We start from the raw sequence: 21,065 nt of genomic DNA, 5'->3' as shown, positions 1-21,065 counted from the left end.
AAAGTGTTCTAAAATGAAACATCTCACAGTATTTACTTGACTCTTAAGGTTTTCCAGTGGAAATATACATATTGCTCATCCCCAACTCATCTGTTATTTTGGCAAAAAAAAAAGATCTCCCTAACAGAATATCAGTTGCTCCTCATGATATATCTGAACTTTAAATCTTTATCACTGTACAATATTTCTCACAAGCGCAGAAGTTCTCAGTTCTCTTGAACAGTTATAATATTTAGCTTGTCTGCAAATAAAAGAAATTAAAATCACTGTTGTGGTTTTGGCTTTCTAGCCATTGTTTATCTTATTTCTAAATTTATTTATTTATTACTTATCTATAAGTAGTTGCACAAAAGATTTCAAACCAAAATGTAGGTTTTGAGTACAGTGCATCTTAATCAATCATCCCTTTGATTATAAAAGTAGCAATAGCAATAGCAACTAACATGTAAAACTTCAAGATATTAAATATTCATCTAATATCTAAGAAATACAAGCATCCTTAGCTAGTTAAATTCTTTTATTATTGCCCAACCTTTCACAAACTATGTATAAATTTTACACATTTTCTTTGTCAAGATAGTCTAGAATAAAGAATTCAGATGTTAATTATTTGAGCATGTCATGAGTAGCTGATCTATGCTCTTTAATAGACAGTCAAGATACTATATGGCTATTTTTAAGTGCTTCAGGACAGTGATCATATTAACTGTTATTTCACAAATGGAAGTTGTATGACAATGTCAAGTATAAAAATATCTAGGGGCCAGGATTTTGGCCTAGTGGTAGATTGCTTGCTTAGCAGGTAAGAAGACCCAGGTTTGATTCCTGGGTACCACATACATAGATAAGCTGGAAATGGTGCTGTGGCTCAAGTGGCAGAGCTCTAGTCTTGAGAGAAAGCCCAAGAACCATGCTCAGGCCCTGAGTTCAAGCCCCAGGGCAGAAAGAAAAAAATTAAGAAAGAAAGAAAGAAAGAAGGTATCTACATAATTGATACTAAATTGAGAAAACTTTCTTAAAATCCCAAATAAAGATATCATAGCTTTTTTTGCCAGTCCTGGGGACTGAACTAAGTCCTTGGGCTTTCTTCAAGGCCAGTACTCTATCACTTGAGCCATAGCACCACTTTTCAGCTTTTCTATGTATGTGGTACTGAGCAATCGAATCCAGGTCTTTTATACATGCTAGGCAAATACTTTACCACTAGGCCAAACTCCTGGCCCAATATCAGTAATTCATTATCTGAATCTGAGCTAAATCTATAACACTAATGTAATATGTAGGGTAGATGAATTATTTTATATGTACAGGCTTTGTAAGTCAAAGTGTTCCTTAATATGGACAATTTTCATTTCCAGAGATAATCTTAAAATTATAAGGATTTCTCTTATGCAATCATTCTTATAACAGTTTTTTCTAGTCAATCATGAGACTTGAAATTAAAGTCTCTGAGACTTTACAATCAAGGCTAGCTCTCTACCACTTTGAGCCAGCACCACTTCCAGTTCTCTGGGGTTAATTGGAGATAAGAATCTCATGGACTTTCCTGCCTAGGCTGGCTTTAAACGGTGATCCTCAAACTCAGCCTCCTGAGTAGCAAGGACTATAGGCATGAGCTACCAGTGCTTGGTGCATTATAACATTTATAGGGAAACATCTAAATGAAAATGTAGATGTTGCTCACCTAGTACCCAGCAAGAAATCTTTTTTATAAAATTAAAATTATTTTAAAATTTATAAGATTTTAAATGATTGTGTAATTTTAGATGGCTCATATTTGTAATGCTAGCCACTTCAGAAGTTGAGTTCTGAGGATCAGTTCAGGCAAGAATGTATGTTCTCTCCAATTAAGTAACAAAAATCTAGAAATGGAGCTGTGGCTCAAAGAATAGAGAGTCAGCATTAATCAAAAATGCTAAAGGAGAGTGCTCAGACCCTGAGGAGTTCAAACATGCATACACGCACACACACACACACACACACACACACACACACACACACACGATTTTGTTTTCAAGTTTTTTGCTAACCATCCATAAAAATATTTTACATTAACTTCAAAACTTTACAAATGCTACCAGGTCAAAGGCAAGTAGCTGCTTGCTGCAGACAAATCCTCAGAGTGTGAATTCCGTGATGATTTCCTCCAAACTTCTAGGGACCACCTACACTGCCAGTGAACAATGTCAGATTCTCTTTGGGCCCTCAGCTTCTTTTTGTGAAGAAAAACAGGTAAGCAGTCTTCAGTTAATAATTTTTCTAAGTATCCACATTCATTGTTCAGAAGTATTACCTTTTGTAGGATTTTGTGAATCAAAAACCTCCCAGATGGTTTCCCTCATTTGTAATAATTAGTATTTGTCTACAATTTTCCCAGCAGAGGATCACAATAACTCAATAGCTATGTACATATGACCATATAGGATGAGGCTAAGTGAAATGAACTCCAGGATATGGAAATAAGAGGTTTATATTTGTGGTTGTTTTTCTTAACATAGTATGTGAAATTAGTTATTTTCTCTTTCTGTTCCCTTTTGGTTTAACCCCTGTTGCTATTGTATCTGACTTTGGAACCTGGCATATTATATATATATATATATATATATATATATATATATATATATTTGTTTGTTTATTTGAATTAGGGAAGGGAAGGGGGAAAAACAAGAAGATGAGACAAAGGACAAAAGGTGAACCAATGTAAAAGTGATAGTCAAAAGACAGTACATTGGAAATGAATATTACAACTTGGGAGGGCAAGGAAAGTGGGAGAAAAAACATGGGAATGGGTAGCCAGGTTTGAGAAATAATGCACTCACTACCTTATGAATGTAACTATAACCCCTATTTATATCACCCTGACAATAAAATTAAAAATATATTTTAAAAAATCTCCCAGGCCTTTAAAGAGTCATATTCTAAAAAAAATTGTATGTTTTTCCTCTCTTTGTACCTTTGAAGAGAAGTATTTTTATATTTTTATTGTGATTAATAGAAGGGTTACATTATATTCACCAGATAGAAGGTGCATAATTTCACAAACATTGATACCCTTTCTCATGAAATGGTCCCCATTTCCCTCCCACCCTCCCCCTGCTCACCTTGATTTTCCCCCTTCCCTATCCAATTTCAAATAACCAATTAAGCACATACAAAATATAAGAAGAGTAGTTTTATAATAGAAAAGAACACAACTCTACTACAAATTACACTTAAGTCATAAAAGCTTTTGTGGAATTCTAAATCAATACTTCTATTTTTTTTGTCTCTCAAAAAATTTTATTTTACATTAGAAACTGGACCTAACACACTATAATCACTTTTGCTATTCTTCTGCCAGACTGTATTCCCCTAATACTTCTATTTTTAATTCTCATATTTTCTTACATGCTAATTGGGTGAAAACACAATGAAATAATTGTGTAATTGTGAAAGAACAGCTGTATACTTCAGTCTGAATATGCATTTCAGTCTATGATATGTGTGTGTGTGTGTGTGTGTGTGTGTGTGTGAATTTGGTAGTATAAGGAGTTCAACTCATACTTGCACTTGCTGGTCAATCTCTCTACTACTTGAGACTTTCCTCCAGTCTTTGTGGTTATTTGTAAGATATGGTTTGTTTTTATTTTTGCCTAAATAATCCTGGACTTTGTGACTCTCCTACTTATGTTTCCTTCTATAGTAGTAGGTAGCAATACTGTATACAGATAGTTGAGATGAAGATCCTATGAATTTTTTGGCCTGGGATGGCCTCAAACATTAATCTTCCTAAGTAGTTTGAATTATAGTTTTTGCACATGTATTTTAAATTTTAAAAATCAAAAGTATGATTTAAAAATGAGAGTACACTTCTAGATAAGCTAGATAAAATGATGCATGATAATAAATTAAGCAGTGTCTATCTATTGGTGTTCAGATGTTCAATAATGACTTAAACAGCACTTGCATTCAATATAGAAATTTACAAGATGAAGCAAAATGATTTTTCTTATAAGAATTTTACCTCAATTTACTTTCTCTTATTTATTTTCTCTTTCTGCTGACTCTGATCCTAGCTTTCCCCAATACAAACACACACACACACACACACACACACACACACACACACACACGCATACACATATGCACATACTATCTCTCTCTCTCTGTTTCTCTCAGGTATATACTATTATTCAAAGTGTGAGTAATTGTACAAGAATCCCCAAATTTCTGTTTTGCAGCCCTGCTAATTTTTTTGTCTCTTCCACAAAGGAAGATAGACATTTGATAGGTTTTGGAAACTTTTCTTTTTCTTCTTTTTTTTGTTGATGTTGTAGTTTGTTTTGAGAGAGGTTTGTCCTCAGGGCTTCAGCTTGCTAATAGCTGCTGTTCTCTCAATTGAGCCATGCCTCCAGCCCTGCTTTTTGCTGGCTCCTTTGGAGGAGTCTCACAGACACTTTTTGCCAGACTGTCTTCCAACCATAATCCTCTAGGTGTAAGCCTCCTGACTAGCTAGGATTACAAATGAGTCACTGGAGTCTGTTGTCTGCTGTGCACTTTCCTATCACTTATTTATTTGCATCCAATCAGCTCCAAGCATGTAGTACTTAATCCAAGCAGAAAGTTGTTTGTTCAATGTGCACCCAAGTGTTTCATTAAGGATTAGTATTGAAGGAATATTTTCATTATAGTTCAAATAAATGTGAGACATTGCAGTTGCCTCATATGGTCTTTCTTTTTCTTTTTCCATATATTTTTATTGTAATTAATAGAAGGGTTACATTATATTCACCAGATAAAAGATGCATTACTTCACATACATTGGATACCCTTTCTCATGTCTTGGTCCCCATTTCCCTCCCCCACCCCCATCCCTCACCTTGTTTTCCCCCTTTCCCTATCTGATTTTAAATATCCAAATACGCATATATATAATATATATAAGATATATCAGATAACAAGGTGAAATAATGTAACAATATGAGATAACCTTGTAACAATATGAGATAACCAAGGGACAGCAAAAGAGATGAGAGATAACATAGTACATTAAGGACAATAATCACTCATTTTATAGCTTTTGTTTCTATATCCTGGAGGTCCTTTCTTTTTGTATCATACTATATGGCCTTGTGTCTTAACTGTTTAAGTGTGCAAGTATAATTCGTAGTGGAACAGTCATGGCAGTAGGCCACAGCACCATGTGTAATAATTGTAGCTGGAGCAGATCTTATGGATCTTATGGATCAGCTAAGACCATCTGTTTCCTTTGCCATTCATTATGAATGTTCTCCAGGCATGCTTTTATGTGCTTAAATTATTCTTGTTTTAAACATGACTTGCTCAATTATTCTTGCTTTAGATAAGACTGACCTTTTAGTGGAGTCTTTGGTTAGGTACTATAGCAAACAGAGTTCTGAGTAATAAAGAAAGCTCAACTTTGATAAACAATGGCAAATATCAGAAAAATTCAATAAATGATCAACTATATAATGTTGACAAATCTGAGATCATTTTAAAGTGGTTTTGCTATTGTTTAATTGTTGATCCCTTGGAACGTTCATGTTGAAATTTAGTTGCATTTTTAATGATAAAATAAAGTAAAACCCATGAAAGCTAACTAAATCATTGTTCTTAGGAAGAGATGGACATCTTTATAAAGAGACATCTGGTCTCATATTGCTCTCTCTCCAGTCTCATATCTCACTGTGTGTTTATACCTTGATCCTGAACTCTCAGTTCCAGAACTATGGACAAGTGGGGTCTTTCTTTCTTATGCACAACTCATTCTCAAAGGCACTTGGTTTTGTAAAAGCATTTAGACATTGCTTTTTAATGATGTGCCGTCATTATCACCATTGTATTTTATTTGCATGTATGGAAGCATCACAATAAGTGTCTCCCTATGATTTTTATTAGCACTTTTATTTATACAAGAAAAGTTTTATTGTGACATTTCCACACATGCATACAGTATGTATAGTGTATAATAATAAACTTATTTCCTCCATTATCCTCATCCCAGTTTCCCTCTTAAAACAATTTCAACAAGTTTCATTGATCTATTTTCATTGACCGTATTCACTTTATTTATCTATCAGATTAAAAAAAATTAAAAAGTAAAATAAAATCTGTTTCTCCAAATCCTAGGATGTTGCCTTATTTTAACTAACCATCTAAAACTAGTAAGCTAGTAAACTTAATGATGCTAAATATTAAGATCTTAAATGTAGTTAATTATGTTAAGTATTCAAATAATCTTTTTCTCCTCTCTACTTTTTGTTCCTGGGGTAATAGGATTTGAACTCAACTTTGTACATGCTAGACAAGCCCTTTACCACTTGACTCATATACCTACCCATTTTTTTACTTTTATTATTTTTCAGATAATATCTGGCTGTTTTGTGGTTTGTTTCTTTTGTTAGTTTTTACCTAGGGCCAGACTGTCTTGTGAACTTACTATTTTTGCCTCAGAGATATCTGGGATACAGGTGAGTAACACTTTTCCTGGCATATCCAGGTAGGGTCTTGCTACCACTTTGCCAGATCTAGCCTCAATCTACAATCCCTCTGATCTTTAGAAATCTTGCATTACATACTTGAGCTATTATGTACTGCCCTCCCTCAAGTTTTACATACCAATATATTATGCATGGCATAGAAACCAGACAGATATTTATTGCCTCATGGAACTCACATTTTAGTCAAAGAAGTAAATAATTACATCTTTGCATATACATAATCTACCAGGTGGTGACAACAATTTGGGAAGAAAATAAAAATCTCAAGAAGGAAGAATAGGATGACTGGGATGGTGTTGGTTTGAGAGAGATCAGGAAGACATACTCATAAAAAAAATTTGTTATATATTTGAGAAGAGCCGGGGGGGGGGATGACTTATTTACCTTGGTAAGCATATAGTGAGAGGGAATAGGAAGCAAAACACTCTGGAGGTCAGTTTGGGTTATATTTTATGTTTGAGATGCTTTTGAACATCCAAGTAGAAATGCAAGCAGGTTTGCAGGAGATCATATTTGGATGTCATTAATTAATATTGAAAGTATTGCAGTAAATGATAACTCTACAAAGTATAAAGTGAGCTAGACAGACGAGAGAAAACATTTTAAGATGGAGACTAAGATCAATATAATGTTTTAAGTTTTGGAAGCTGAAGAGAAATAAAACCTAAGCACCAGAGATTTCAGCACTGTATACAGTTACCCTAATTACTGACATAAATTTGCTTTTAGGATAATAACTTCCATCTGCAAAATGTTTAAAGACACAGATGCTTATGAACCATTTTGACACCTGCAATAATAGCTTAGATTTCAGAATTAGGGGCTAAGTTTTTGGATGACCTCTATAGATTACATATAATTTATATATATATAATATGTATAGATTAGATATCATCCATAGCTTATGGATACACATAATGGATACATTATAGATATATAATAATTTATTATAGATAGTATATCTATAAAATCTGTCTTTCATCATTTGTTATTGATAGTCTTCTATAAAAATAAATGAGGCCAGCTACTCACTGGTGGATCACATCTCTAAACCCAGCTACTCAGAAAGCTAAGATCTGAGGACTGCAGTTTAACCCGGCTCAGTCTGTGAGACTCTTTTTTCCTTTTTTTTTTTTTTTGTGGGTCATGGAGCTTGAACTCGGCCTGAGAGCTGTCCCTGAGCTCTACAGCACAAGGCTACCACTGTACCCCTGGGCCTGGGCAGTGTCCCTTAGCTGTTCAGCTCAAAGCTACTGCGCTACCCTTGAGCCAAGATCCACTTCCTGTTTTTTTCTAGAGGAGCCAAGATCCACTTCCTGTTTTTTTCTAGAGGTTAACTGGAGATAAGAGTCTCAGGTCCTTTTGTGCTGGGCTGGCTTTGAACCTTGATCCTCAGATCTCAGCCTCCTGAGTAACTAGGATTACAGGTGTGAGCCACCTTGACTGGCTGTGAGACTCTTATCTCCAATAAACTGCTCAGAAAAAGCAGGAAATGGTGCTGTGGCTCAAGTAGTAGAATACTAGTCTTGAACACAAAGAGGCTAAAGGACAGTGACCAGGCCCTGAGTTCAAGCCCCAGGATTAGCAAAAATAAACAAACAAAAAGGTCCCCAAGGTGCTTATTAATAGGTTTATGATGGTCATTGGTCTAGAATATCTTTTATTTGCATAGATAGGGCAAATTGTTCCTCAAATTACCAACTTTTAGTTCATACTTAATAAAACTTATTAGACATACATATGATTGTTATAGCTTTAAAAAATAAATGAAATTTATATTATCTCATGGATGTACATCTTCCTCACTTTATGTATTCACTTGTCAAGCACCCAAAATGTCACAGAGACCAAAATAGAGTATTTTCTGTCAGAACTCATAGCAGTCATATAGTCGTAAGATGAGATACAAAGCTGGGGACTCTGTCTTCTCATACATTCTATGGTTAATTTGTCAACTATTCTGTATGTACAAAGAGCTACCCTATCTGGAAAAGAGAGAGGAGAGAGAGAAGGTGGGTGATGCATCCTAGCAATGAAGAGGATAGGTGTGTCTGGCACAGTTGCTATCCAGCCCCACATCACCAGGACCACAGATTCACTGCCACTGGTCTTACCCAGTCTGTCCACACATGTGGGAAAGCACCAGGATGAGAGAAGAGGGAGGGCCAGAAGTCAACAACATGTTTTGGCCTGGAAAAAGAAAGGAAAATGCGTTAGAGACACACACTAGAGAAAGCAAACATGGGAAGAAGCTGGAGCTATTCCTTGAACAGTCTGCATGTGTCAGTGCCTTCCTGGTAACTCTGGACCAGTTGTCCAGAATCACCCTCCCCCATGGGGCCCACAGCTGGCCTCTGGCTGGCCACATATAGGCCCCTGGGGAGAGCATGTCTTGTTTGGAATAAGGCCTCTGTGTATGAAATACCTCATTTTCAAGTGGCTTCTTTTATATTGATTTATCATATCTGCTATATTCAATGTTATTATATCTCCTTTTGTATTTTTACTTTACATATGGCATCATTTTCCTTCTCATTTTCCCCTCCACCAAGACATAACCTTATAAACATTTGTGTTTGCTGGCCTGGCAACATGATCCTCCCAATCTCAGCTTTCCCAGGAGCTTGGTATGACAGGAACACGATACTCCATCTTTTCTATTAGATGAAACAGGTGCAAATAGCCTATGCTACCTAGGCTTGCCTTCCACTATAACCTCCAATTCTCAGCCATTTAATTACATTCTTACTTAATTTCTGATATTCTTGCTTGATGGTCACTCTACCACTTACAGTAGTATTTTAATGTATTCTGATATCCATGGATTTTCAATTGGATATATTTAATTCAATAATATTTTTATTAGACATTTAAAATAACAGCTAATATTTAAAACACACTTTTTAAGTATAACTCATAGTTTCCCTTCTTTTTCTTTTCTTTTCCTTTTATAAACACTTTTGTATCTGTTGAGGTTATAGCTAAGATGGGAGAATGGTGAAAGGATTAGCATTAAGATGCATTGTACTCACAATTAAGATGTTCAGAAGAACCTCCTTTGTGCAACTACTTAATTATGAAATGAAATAAAGTTAATGTAAACTTAGGCTGCTAAAAACTGAGAAAGAATGGTAACTTCTACGTATTTTCTAATATTTTACTTTATGGAATTTTTCTCATGTAGCCCTTAAGGAACAAAAATGACAACAGAAAAGCTCAATAAATACCAAGAAACTGACACACAGGAAAGATGTAAACTATGTTTGGATGTCTGATATAGTTCCAGGCTACGTTTTAGATTATAGATTTGCATTTGATGTGCCAGAGAGTAAATTATGAGGCTTGTCAAAGTAGAGCCTCTGTTTCAAGTCAGATGTTGTGCCCTGCCTGAAACGTAACTATATGAATTAAATGACCCATGGATGTGTTCCAACAAAAACAGTGGTTTAAATCCCAGATTATAATATACCAAAGTTAGCTCTAGGGAATAGAGTGAAAACCTTTAGTTTTCCTCAATTTAGTTAGAGTTCATAGGATAGTATTTCCTTAGAATAATGAAACATACAAGCACATAGATACATTTAAATGATGCAGCCTGTATTTTGCTAGGTCAGGCTTATTTCATTTAATATAATTTTTTCAAGTTGTTCCACTTCCTTACAAACAGGACCATTTCATTCTTTCTGATGGAAGCATAGAATTCTATTGTGTATATGTACCACATTTTCTTTTTCTTTTTCCTTTTTGCCAGTCTTAGGGCTTGAACTCAGGGCCTGGGCACTGTCCTTGGGTTTTCTCAAGGCTAGTTCTCTATCACTTGAGACACAGTACCACTTCTGGCTTTTTCTGTGTATGTGGTACCAAAGAATCAAATCAAGGGCTTTGTGCATAGGCAAGTACTCTACCATTATGCCGCACTCCTGGCCTAACACATTTTCTTGATCCTTTCATCAATGGAGAAGCATCTGGGTTGATTCCATATCTTAACAATTGCCTTTAGTGTTCAGTTAGCCTCCTTCCCATTGGATAATTTCAAACTCTTACCTGTTTCAAATTTAATGATTATTTTTCCCTGTATTCTTCATTCTGCAATTATACCCATCTGTTTAGCTCCTTGAAAAATCTGAGGTTTTTTTTTTTTGTTGTTGTTGTTGTTGTTTTTTCTGCCAGTCCTGGGATTGAGCTCAGGGCCTGAGCACTGCCCTTGAACTTTCTCAAGGCTACAGCTCTACCACTTGAGCCTCAGCACCAATCCTGGCTTTGTTTTTTTTCTTATATGTGGTACCAAGGAATCAAACCCAGGTCTTCATGCATGCTAGGCAAGCACTCAACCACTAGGCCAAACTCTCTTCCCTGAGTTATTTTTTTAATCCGTTAAGATATCTTGCCTTTCATTCCATGTTAATTTTCCTTACCTTAGTGAGTAGATTAGGAAGGATAGTTTATGAAAATTGCTGCCCATTGGTCATCTCAGAGTTGAACTGTTTTTTCATTTTCTTTGTTCTTTATTTTTGTGAATGACTTATGATTTATACTTAAAATCATGATGAATCACAAACTGTGAAGGAAGGAATAATGACCAGGGCTTGTACTGGCATGCACTCAAAACCACTTGTTCATGTATTCTCTATAGGTATATTCAAGTGACATTGAAAGTATTGTATAGTTAAAACAAAGCCAATGCAACCCACCGACATAAAATATACCTTTTAGTGCCTTCTATGAAGAAAGGTTTGCTGATCTGTGTTAAAGAGATTCTGGATCATTTAAAATTCCTTCAAAAAATTTCTTAGCTTTTGTTTTCAAAGATAATTAAATTTATTAGATTTCAACTGTACAATTGTTCTTTTGTAAAATGAAACAGTTTTAGGTTCTGTGTATGAATGGGTTATAATTCAATGAGAATCTCTGATTCTTGTGGGATTCTTTCTTTGGATTTTTGCAGCTTTGTTTATCCCATTTTCTTTCATTATGACCAGCCACAAGTAACTTTCTGGTCAAAGGTCTAAAAATGATTAGTTACCTTTGTACTAATTTCTTTAGTTTGCCTCAAACATTTGGGTGCCTTTGGGTTAATCCTAAATACTACAGTGCATGTTTTTTTGTTATTGTTTTAAATTCCATCCATGGTTTATAGTTATTACAGGAATGTTGGTCTCGGGATATTTTCAGAACTTTTGGTGGGTAGAGGATCTAAAAAGATCCTCTTATTTCTGAATCTTTTATATTTCAAATATTGAAATATTTCCCTCTTTTCTTTGGTACTTTAGTCAACAGATGCTGCCTGTTCTTTCCACTAATTTCTTGTGACTCACACTTTAACACTCTCTGGTGTATTGTACTGATCTTTTTGCAGCTTCCTGCTGAACTATATTTTTCTTCTCATACCAGTTGAACAACTTCTGTCATTAGCAGTCTTAAAGTGTAGGACACCTGAAACTTGCTTAACTATCTGTGGCCAAAGTTCCTGGGACATAAATGGATAGATTTTTAAAATTTCTTTCCACTAAAAATAAGATTTAAAATTATGACTAAACTTCAGTCACGTTTACATCAGTTTTGTTAGTCTCTTTGTTCTCTATGGATAACAGTTTTTTTGCTGCGTGATCATATTCCATCCTTCTTAATGAATAACATTGAGAATTGTCTTTTATACAGATCTGTTGGCAACAAGCATTAGTTTTTATTTCCTTGAACAGGTCTTTATCTTTCAGTCTTGAATAAAATTTCAGCTGACATCAGGATTGGCAATTTTCTTTTACTTTTGTTGCTTCTTTGCATTTATTATGCATGCACATCCTTATATTAATGCCAAGATATCATCTTTGCCATGTCCTTATCTCCAAACAAAGCTTTCTAAATTTTTTTTGGTCTGTCATAGAGCTTGAACTGTGCATGTGAGCATTGTCCCTGAGCTCTTCAGCTCAAGGCTAGCACTATATCACTTGAGCCACACCTCCACTTCCAGGTTTTTTTCTATTATAACTGAAGATAGGAGTCTCACAGACTTTAGTGCCCAGGGTAGCTTTGAACCATGATCCTCAAATCTCAGCCTCCTGAGTAGCTAGGACTGCTGCTGTGAGCCACCAGAGCCTGATTCGAAAGAAAGCTTTTAATTTTTCCCTGTGATATAATTAGACTTGAGATTTTGCAAAAATAATATTAAGGGGCTGGGAGTTTGGCCTAGTGATAGACTACTTGCCTAGCATGCACAAAGTCCCAGGTTCAATTCCTCGGTACCACATACAGAGAAAAAAGCCGGAAGTGGTGCTGTGGATCAAGTGGTAGAGCTCTAGCCTTGAGAAAGTCCAAGGCCCTGAGCTCAAGCCCAGGACTAACAAAACAATAATAACAATAATATTAAGTAGTAAGTAAATTTCTTCTAATAGCGTATTTACTAAAAATTAAAAATATTAAATTATACCCCACATTCTTTATGAATAGATATAAAAGTCATAGAATTTTAAGTTGCTAATGACTTTGATTATACTCATTAAATCTCTAATATTTAAAGTATCCCTGTGTTCTGTGAAAAACAGCCACATGATTATGGTGCATTTTTATTTTTTCATATAATCATTTGTCAAAATTTGTGTAATATGTTCAAATTCAAGGGAATAAAATAGGACAGTCTTACTAATTTTTTAAATTGTATTTTCTTGCCAGTATAACGTATAGTATATTCATTGGGTAATGGGTATACTACTTCTCAAACCTTGAAACTCCTTTCATATTGTTGTCCCCCTGACCTTCCCCTCACCTCTTCCCAATCATCTAGAATTACTGTTTGCTGTTAGTGTTACAATAATTTTATTAATGTAAGCATTATTTTTTCCTTTTTTGGCCAGTTATGGGGCTTGAACTCAGGGCCTGGGCACTGTCCTTGTGCTTTCTCAAGGCTAGGACTAAGACTTGATTCTCACTGGGTACTTCAGATAGTCATGGACCCAGGCTATAATACAGACTGATAGCCAAATTGCAATCCTCATGTTTGAGCTCCCATGTGTTAGGATTCTAGACCTCTGCCACCACACCCAGTTCAAAATTTCTTAAGGAAATGACTTATCATACAGAAAAATGGTTGAAAGTTTTCTAGAGAAACCATATTATATTACTATATAAATTTCTATTCAGCTATATACAGTATTCAATCAGTGAGTACAATTCTAAAATATAAAATAGAAGACTTACTTTTTACTTCTATAAGCATTAGGTGACTAATAAACTATTAGTCATAGCTATTTTATAAAGCAACTTATTGAATAGACCCTTCTTTGGTGAAAATTTAGCATTTGACATTCTTGAGAAAAAAGGTCTTCAGTAGTATAAAATGTTTAGAAATTCATATTAACATGTTAGAGATTCGTGTGTAAATATATGCACAAAAGGACATGATTAACAATTGGTTTCTGTTGAATTTCAAGAACATAAAATATTGAAGGGGAGAAATATTATGTGGGCATTCTTTAAAATAATTCCCCACATGTATTTCTGAGAAAAATGCAAATACAAAGCACACAAATTAAGATAAATTATATCTTAAATATAATAAGGTATATACATTTGAAATATTTTGAAGCAGGGAACATATCTGTCACAAAGATTGTATGAGGTAATTAAAATATATTTCGCTCATCATTGATTATAAATTTAGGAGTTTATAGGTAAGAAATTTTAAAGTGTATATCAATAGGCAAATAATACTTTAGCAGTTATAGCAAATTCAGTATTCTTCTTAGTGTGTATAACAGATCATAAATTAGTTTGACTTTTGTTCTTATCTTTAGTATGTCTGAGCATATCTACCAGAGAAAGCCTGCTAAAATAGCCCATTTATTTATGAAACTATTGTCAGCTGCCTTGTTTTATCAGTAAATAGGAGTATAATCCTTCTTGTTTCTTTCCTTTCCTTTTTTCCTTTCTTTCTCTCTTTTCCTCTGTTCTACTTTACTTTTTTTTGAACATAAAAGCACAAACTTTGGGTGGTTTTGGGGGAGGGAATTGGGGACCAAGACATGAGAAAGGGTATTAATGTTTGTGAAGTAATGCACCTTCTATCTGGTGAATATAATATAACCCTTCTATTAATTACAATAAAAATATAAGAAAAAAGCACAAACTTATTGCCTATAAAGAATTGGTCATATAGTATGGTACCTCTATTTTCTGTGTTCTCAATCTTGTTTTTCATTGCTTTCTGCCATGGTACTAATCTTTCATTATCTATAGTAGTCCATTCCAAGGTGGGACCAAAACTATAGGCTACATGAACATAAGAGACAAGCTTCCTACTAAGAAGCTTCTTAAAAAGAAGGCTGAGATTTGTACAATCACAATGTCAAGCCTGCCTGAGCAGAAAATTCCTCAAGACTCCATCCCCAATTAACAAGTAAAAACTGAACTGGAGGCATAGCTAAGTAATAGAATGCTACCTGAGTAAGTGATAGAACCATTAGGGGGCTGCATTCAAATCCTGATTATGGCAAAAATAAAAGAAATCACTAACAATAATTAATGTGCTCTTTATCTCTCTGCATCATGTTGGAATGATTTTACAATTTACTGTTGTAAAAGTTATTTTAAACTTTATAAAATGTTAATTGCTGAAGTTTTTGATTTAGTGTTTTCATACTGACTAGACTCCAGTAACTGAATGGTGGACACTGAAACTGTGGATGAGAAGCAGACAACACTCTGTTTATCACTCCCCTTCACGATAATCTTGCCACATTTTATGACTGCCTTCCCAGTGGCCCTTAGTACTTTATTATCTTTTCTCCCCGTCCTCTTCTCTAGATATCTAAGTCATTATAGATTAATTTAATTGTCTTTTAATAGTTGTTTATTATTTATTTATTTTTTTGCCAGTCCCGTGGCTTGAACTCAGGGCCTGGGCACTGTCCTTGAGCTCTCTCAAGGCCAGCCCTTCTGGCATTTTCTCTTATTTGTGGTTCCAAGGAATCAAACCCAGAGCTTTGTGCATTGCTAGGCAATCAGTCTACCACTATGCCACACTCAGAGCCCATAGTTATTTTTAAAACTACATTTGTATAGTTGATATACAAAGAGGTTAGAGTTACTTGAATTAGATACAATAAGTACAGTTCTTTTTAAATCATATCTCCTGTTCCATCACTCACTCCCATTCTTTCATTCCCATCTTCACGCATAAGATAAACTATTCATTTTTCCATATAGTGCTAGTGAGTATCACTCTTGTATTTGTTCATCCTTGTTTCACGTTTTATGTGTTTTCCCTTACCCTATCAAATACAAGCAAAAAAAAAAAAAAACAAGACAAAGGGAAAAGAAAATAATGGCAGCTAAAGAATATCTCTTGTTTTTTTTCTTGGAATTCATTTCATAGAATAATATATGATCATCTGACCATAGCTTTTATCCACCACTCCTGTTCATTGCCTTCTTTGTCCTCTGTATGTTAATGACTAGGGGCCTATATAATTTATCATGTCACTGATTTGTTTATTTTAATCATTCAGTGTGCTTACTTGTAGATTTATAGGCATATTCTAGTTACCAAAAATTTGGGAAACCATGGAGCCTATATTTCTTTGGCTCTGGTTTACTTCACTTAATATAATATTTTCCAGGTCTTTCCATTTTCTTACAAATGGTACAATAGCATTCCTTCTGATGTGAGTAGAATCCCATTATATACATATACCACATTTTCTTGACCCATTTATCCACTGAGGCACAGCTGGGTTGATTCCATATCATAGTCATTATCAGGAAAACTACCAATAATAAATGCTGGTGGGGAATATGGCCAAAAGGGCCACATCTGGAAAGCAGCATGAATGTTCCTTGAAAGAGCTTCCCCTATGGGTGAGCAATTCCCCTCCTGGGCATTTATCCAATGGACCAGACTAGGCCAAAGTAAAGACACCAGTACAACTCTGTTTATTGCAGCATTGCTTACACTAGCCAACATATGGAGCAAAAGTTCTGGTGTATTTGGTATTGTGGTAATTTGGAAACAATATAGTTGTATCTAGAGGAATTTCAAATAGCCTTTTTAAGTGTCAGTTGTTCTGTTCATACATATGTTTCTGGACTGAACTAAATTCTAGCTATGCTACAGTCTCTGATCTTTCCTCAGAATTATGAACAACTTAATAGTTTTAACATTCCTTTCACCTTTACTAGAAAAATGTTTTATATCCCAAAGACTTAAAATCTATTCATATTGTAACTGACCGTGATTTATTATGTTAGGAGAGAATTTATGTACTAATCATGGCATGTATGCCTAAAGCTGAATTCAAATAAAAAGAGACTTTGGGGAGGAGGGCACTCTGTTTACAGTTTACATCACAAGTACATGTTCTTGCAGACTGAAATCAAAGCACAAATAATGCTTTTTTAGCTTATAACCTTCTGTTATAAATCTTTCATAGTCATGTGTGGTTTATTTAAAGAGGATTCAATATTTGGCCATGTGTGGAGGCTCCAGTGTGTAATCCCAACTACTTGAGACAATGAGATAAGGGGATCTCAGATCAAGGCCAGCCTGAACAGAAGTCTGAAAGACTCTAGCTCAAGCAGTGGTTGGTGTTCAGGAGGGAAGCACAAGTAAAAGACATTAGCCAAGGCTTTCCAGGCATAAAGTGAGATAAAGTATGTAAACAAAAATAGGACTGAAGTAATGGACCAAGTGGTAGACAACCTGCTAAGAAAGCACAGGGACCTGAGTTCAAACTCTAGTGTCTCCAAAACAACAAATTAATATCAAATTAATTTTGTATTTTTTTTTGCTGACTTGAGGTTCACACTCTGGGCATGGGCATGGTGCCTAATCCCAAGGCTTGTGCTCTACTTGAGACAAGAGGCCACTTCTGAATTTTTCTGATTAGTTATAGATAAGAGTCTCCTAAGCTTTCCTGTACAGGCTAGGAACCAAGATCCTCAAATATCAAACTCCTGAATAGCTGTGATTACAGGCATGAGCCACCAAGGCCTGGCTAAGATTTAATTTTACTAAGCAAAATTTCCATTGCTATTTATTACCCTTTGTCAATATAAATAAGCTATGTGTTGTGCTAGCTGTTTTTTTAATATTGAGAGTGCCTAAAGTACATTTTATACAAATGATTTCTATTGCTCTACTAAATATTTTTTAGTTCAACTGACACTTGAGGCCATGTGCTCTTCTTTACAGAACGTGATTTGCATGGGTCTATGGTGCAGAGTGGAAGGTGAGAAAGAATGCAGGAGCAAACTTGATCCACCCATGGATGGGACAGACTGTCTCCCCGGTAAGGTATGTCATTACTGTTACTTGAATTCACTTGTGTCGTGTCTTGTCAGTTACACATGTACCCATCTTAACTTCGATGGAAAATGCTTCCATTTTGCCATCAAAGCATTTTGCCAGTCTTTAGTTTTAAGTTTTATCTTTTTTTTTCAATTTTATGGATGTTTCATTAATAGTGATGTTGTATTTTAATTGCTGTTAATTTTAATACTGAATCAGATTTATGTAGTACTTGCACAAAGCTGTAAGCTACTTTTATTTTTTAAGTATTTAAACAGAAATAAAATAAGCACAATGAGCCAGGTGTGGTGGCTTATGCCTGTAATCATAGCTACTGAGGAGTCTGAAATCTAAGGATTACCATTCAAAGCCAACCCCCAGCACAAAAGTCCATGAGACTCTTATCTCCAATTAACCATTGGGAAGCTGTGAGTGGCACTGTGGCTCTATGTGCTAGAGCTGTAGTTTTGAGCTTAAGAGCTCAGGGACAGTGCCCAGGCCTAGATTTCAAGCCCCTCAAAGAACAAAACAATTTTAAAAAATTAAAATAAAATTAAGCACAATAATAACATAAATACCAAAACTTTTGAAAGCAGTGAATCCTTTCAACTATAAAATATTTTCTGAGGAAAGCCACTGAGTATCTTTTATTTTTTGGTCAATATAAATATTACAAGTAGAATATTCAAATTGACATTTGGAGATCATCAAATGTTTGTCTAAGTAGCTTAATTAAGCTTTATAATACCTTAGACTCATAGAAATTAGTTTGAAAATATAAATTAAAAACTAATCAACAGTTAACCTTTGGTAAGGGAGGTAGCATTCGATGGGAGTAAGACAATGAGAGATGAAAGTGAGTACAACTTTTATCCATATGTCCTGGAACGATTCATATAAAGTAATCAATTTTATAAATTAATAAAATTGCTTTTATAATTAACCATTTATTACTTCTATAATTTCCCTAAAAATGTGCAATGTTAACTCATTTTTTGCCAAGGATAGAAATGCTTTAGCATTAAAGGAAACATCTGTGAAATGTCAGTTGATTGCAAACTGTGTAATAATTTTAAATTATTTTTCAAAATTTATTTATTTATTTATTTATTTATTTATTTATTTATTTATTCTTGGGTTGCTGTACAGAGGGGTTACATTTATATTCATCAGGTACTGGGTACATTACTTCTTGAACATTGTTATCCCTTCCCATGTTTTACTCCCACTTTCCCTCCCCCAGTCCCTGCCACTCATCTTGTTTTTCCCTTACCCTCCCTTTTTCAAATAAATAAATAAACATTTATATGCAATATACCAAGTACCAAAGCCAGATACAGTAACAGCATGAAATAAACCTTAAGGGGAAAAGAAGAAAATAGCTTCACGTAGTACATTAAGTACAAAAATCACAAAAATAAACCTTTTGTTTCTATATCCTGGAGTTCATTTTGCTTAGCCTCACCCTATATGGACATATGTACATAGCTTTTGAACTATTATGATCCTCTATTAGGAGAATCCTAAATGTCTATTTACAAATGAGGGAATCCATGGAGCCTATGTTTCTTGGGTCTGGCTTACTTCTCTTAATATAATTTTTTCCAAGTCCTTCCATTTCCTTACAAATGATATGCCAACATTTTTTCTAACAGCTTAATAGTGTAAGAATTTTTGTCTGTTTCATTTTACTTAAATTACACATGCAGTACAGCAATGTGTGTATCAGGCAAGTCTCATAATATTACGAATGATTTATTACAGAGTAATAAAAATCCTGTACTGGCAAAAATTATCATCATACTTGTACTACAAAAGCAGTAATACAAAGAGAAAACTAAACATTCAACTTTGAGTCTTTAAGAATTACATAGCCTTTCATCTTATTTACTTTTTCTTTATAATGTCTCTTTATTTTAGAATCTGCAATCTTTCATGCTTTTATATTGTGATTTTTTTCATAATTTTGATAATGTTTTAGAATTTCTTGGCAGTACTCTGATTTGAACTCAGGGCTGTCACTTGCTGTGCAGGCACTTTGTCTCTTCAGTTATGTTTATTAGCCATTTTTGCCCTGGTTAGTTTTGAAAAAGCTTCTCATTTTTTCCCCTGGGCCTGCTTCTTGCCATAGTAGGGATGACAGGCATATAGTACTGTGCCCATCTATTCTTTGAGATGGGGTCTTGCAAACTCTTTGCCTTACCTAATCTTAAACCTCCATCTCCCCAATCTCACCTTCTGAGTAAATGAGATCTATGAAGGATCCACTGGCACCTGGCTAAAATATATTCTTGAGATTTCTAAATTAAACATTCTCTCAACAACTAAAAGTGTAATTGGTCATGAAAAGTATGTTTTATTTCTCCTAACCACATGCCTAATGAATTGAACTGACTTATTTAGTTCTTTAGGTAATGTGTATTTCTTCAAATAGCTATGTGTTCTGGTTGTTATGGAAACAATCATAAATAGCTTCCAATGCCATTCTTATGTTGTATAGGATGGTGCTAAAATATTGGAACACTAGCAATTTCACACTAAACACTTTGAGCTCTGGGTAATGCAAACTTATAACACTATAATGCACTTATAACACTAATGGTGTCAACTGTACTTCATAAATTTAGTTCTCTAAGTGAATTTAAAGAATTCCATCATTCAAAATAATATAAATAGCCAGGCCATGATTTTTTTTTGTAATCCTAACTATTCAGGAGGCTAGGACTGAAGATCTTAGTTTGAAGCCAACTCTGGCAGGTAAAGCCACATGAGACTTTTATCTCCAGATAACCAGCAAAAAGCTGAAACTGGAGGCATGGCTCAAGTGGAAGAGCACCAGCAAGAATCAAACAAAGTGCAAGGCCCTGAGTTCAAACCTTTATGCCAATACACACATACAAAGTGAAATGAAGATTTATATTATATTTAGACAGCATTTCCAAAGAAACATGTTTTTTTCTCTTTTTTCATATTTTTATTGTAATTAATAGAAGAGTAACATTATATTCACCAGATTGAAGGTACATTACTTCACAAATATTGATACCCTTTCTCATGTCATGGTTCCCATTTCCCCCCTCCCCCCACTCATCTTGATTTCCCCCTTCCCTCTCCTATTTCAAATAACCAATTAAGCATATATACAACATATCAGATAACAAGGTGAAATATTGTAAAAATATGAGAAAACCAAGGGACAGCAAAAGAGATGAGAGATAACATAGTACATTAAGGACAACAATCACTCATTATATGGCTTTTGTTTCTATATCCTGGAGGTCCTTACA

General features: G+C 34.7%; 1 protein-coding gene across 1 annotated transcript in view; it reads left to right on the top strand.

Moving 5' to 3' along the window:
- Adamts19 (ADAM metallopeptidase with thrombospondin type 1 motif 19) overlaps window positions 1-21,065 on the top strand; it is a 239,548-nt gene that overhangs the window by 118,559 nt on the left and 99,924 nt on the right. Inside the window, exons 10-11 of the mRNA XM_090331069.1 lie at window positions 2,082-2,232; window positions 17,683-17,784. Of these exons, the coding sequence (XP_090187195.1) occupies window positions 2,082-2,232; window positions 17,683-17,784 (253 nt within the window). The remainder of the gene's footprint in view (window positions 1-2,081; window positions 2,233-17,682; window positions 17,785-21,065) is intronic.

The sequence above is a fragment of the Megascapheus bottae genome, chromosome 4, assembly GCF_031878675.1.
Source record: "Megascapheus bottae isolate mThoBot1 chromosome 4, mThoBot2.hap1, whole genome shotgun sequence".
NCBI classification, from domain to species: domain Eukaryota; kingdom Metazoa; phylum Chordata; class Mammalia; order Rodentia; family Geomyidae; genus Megascapheus; species Megascapheus bottae.
This window is presented reverse-complemented; position numbering and strand designations above follow the sequence as displayed.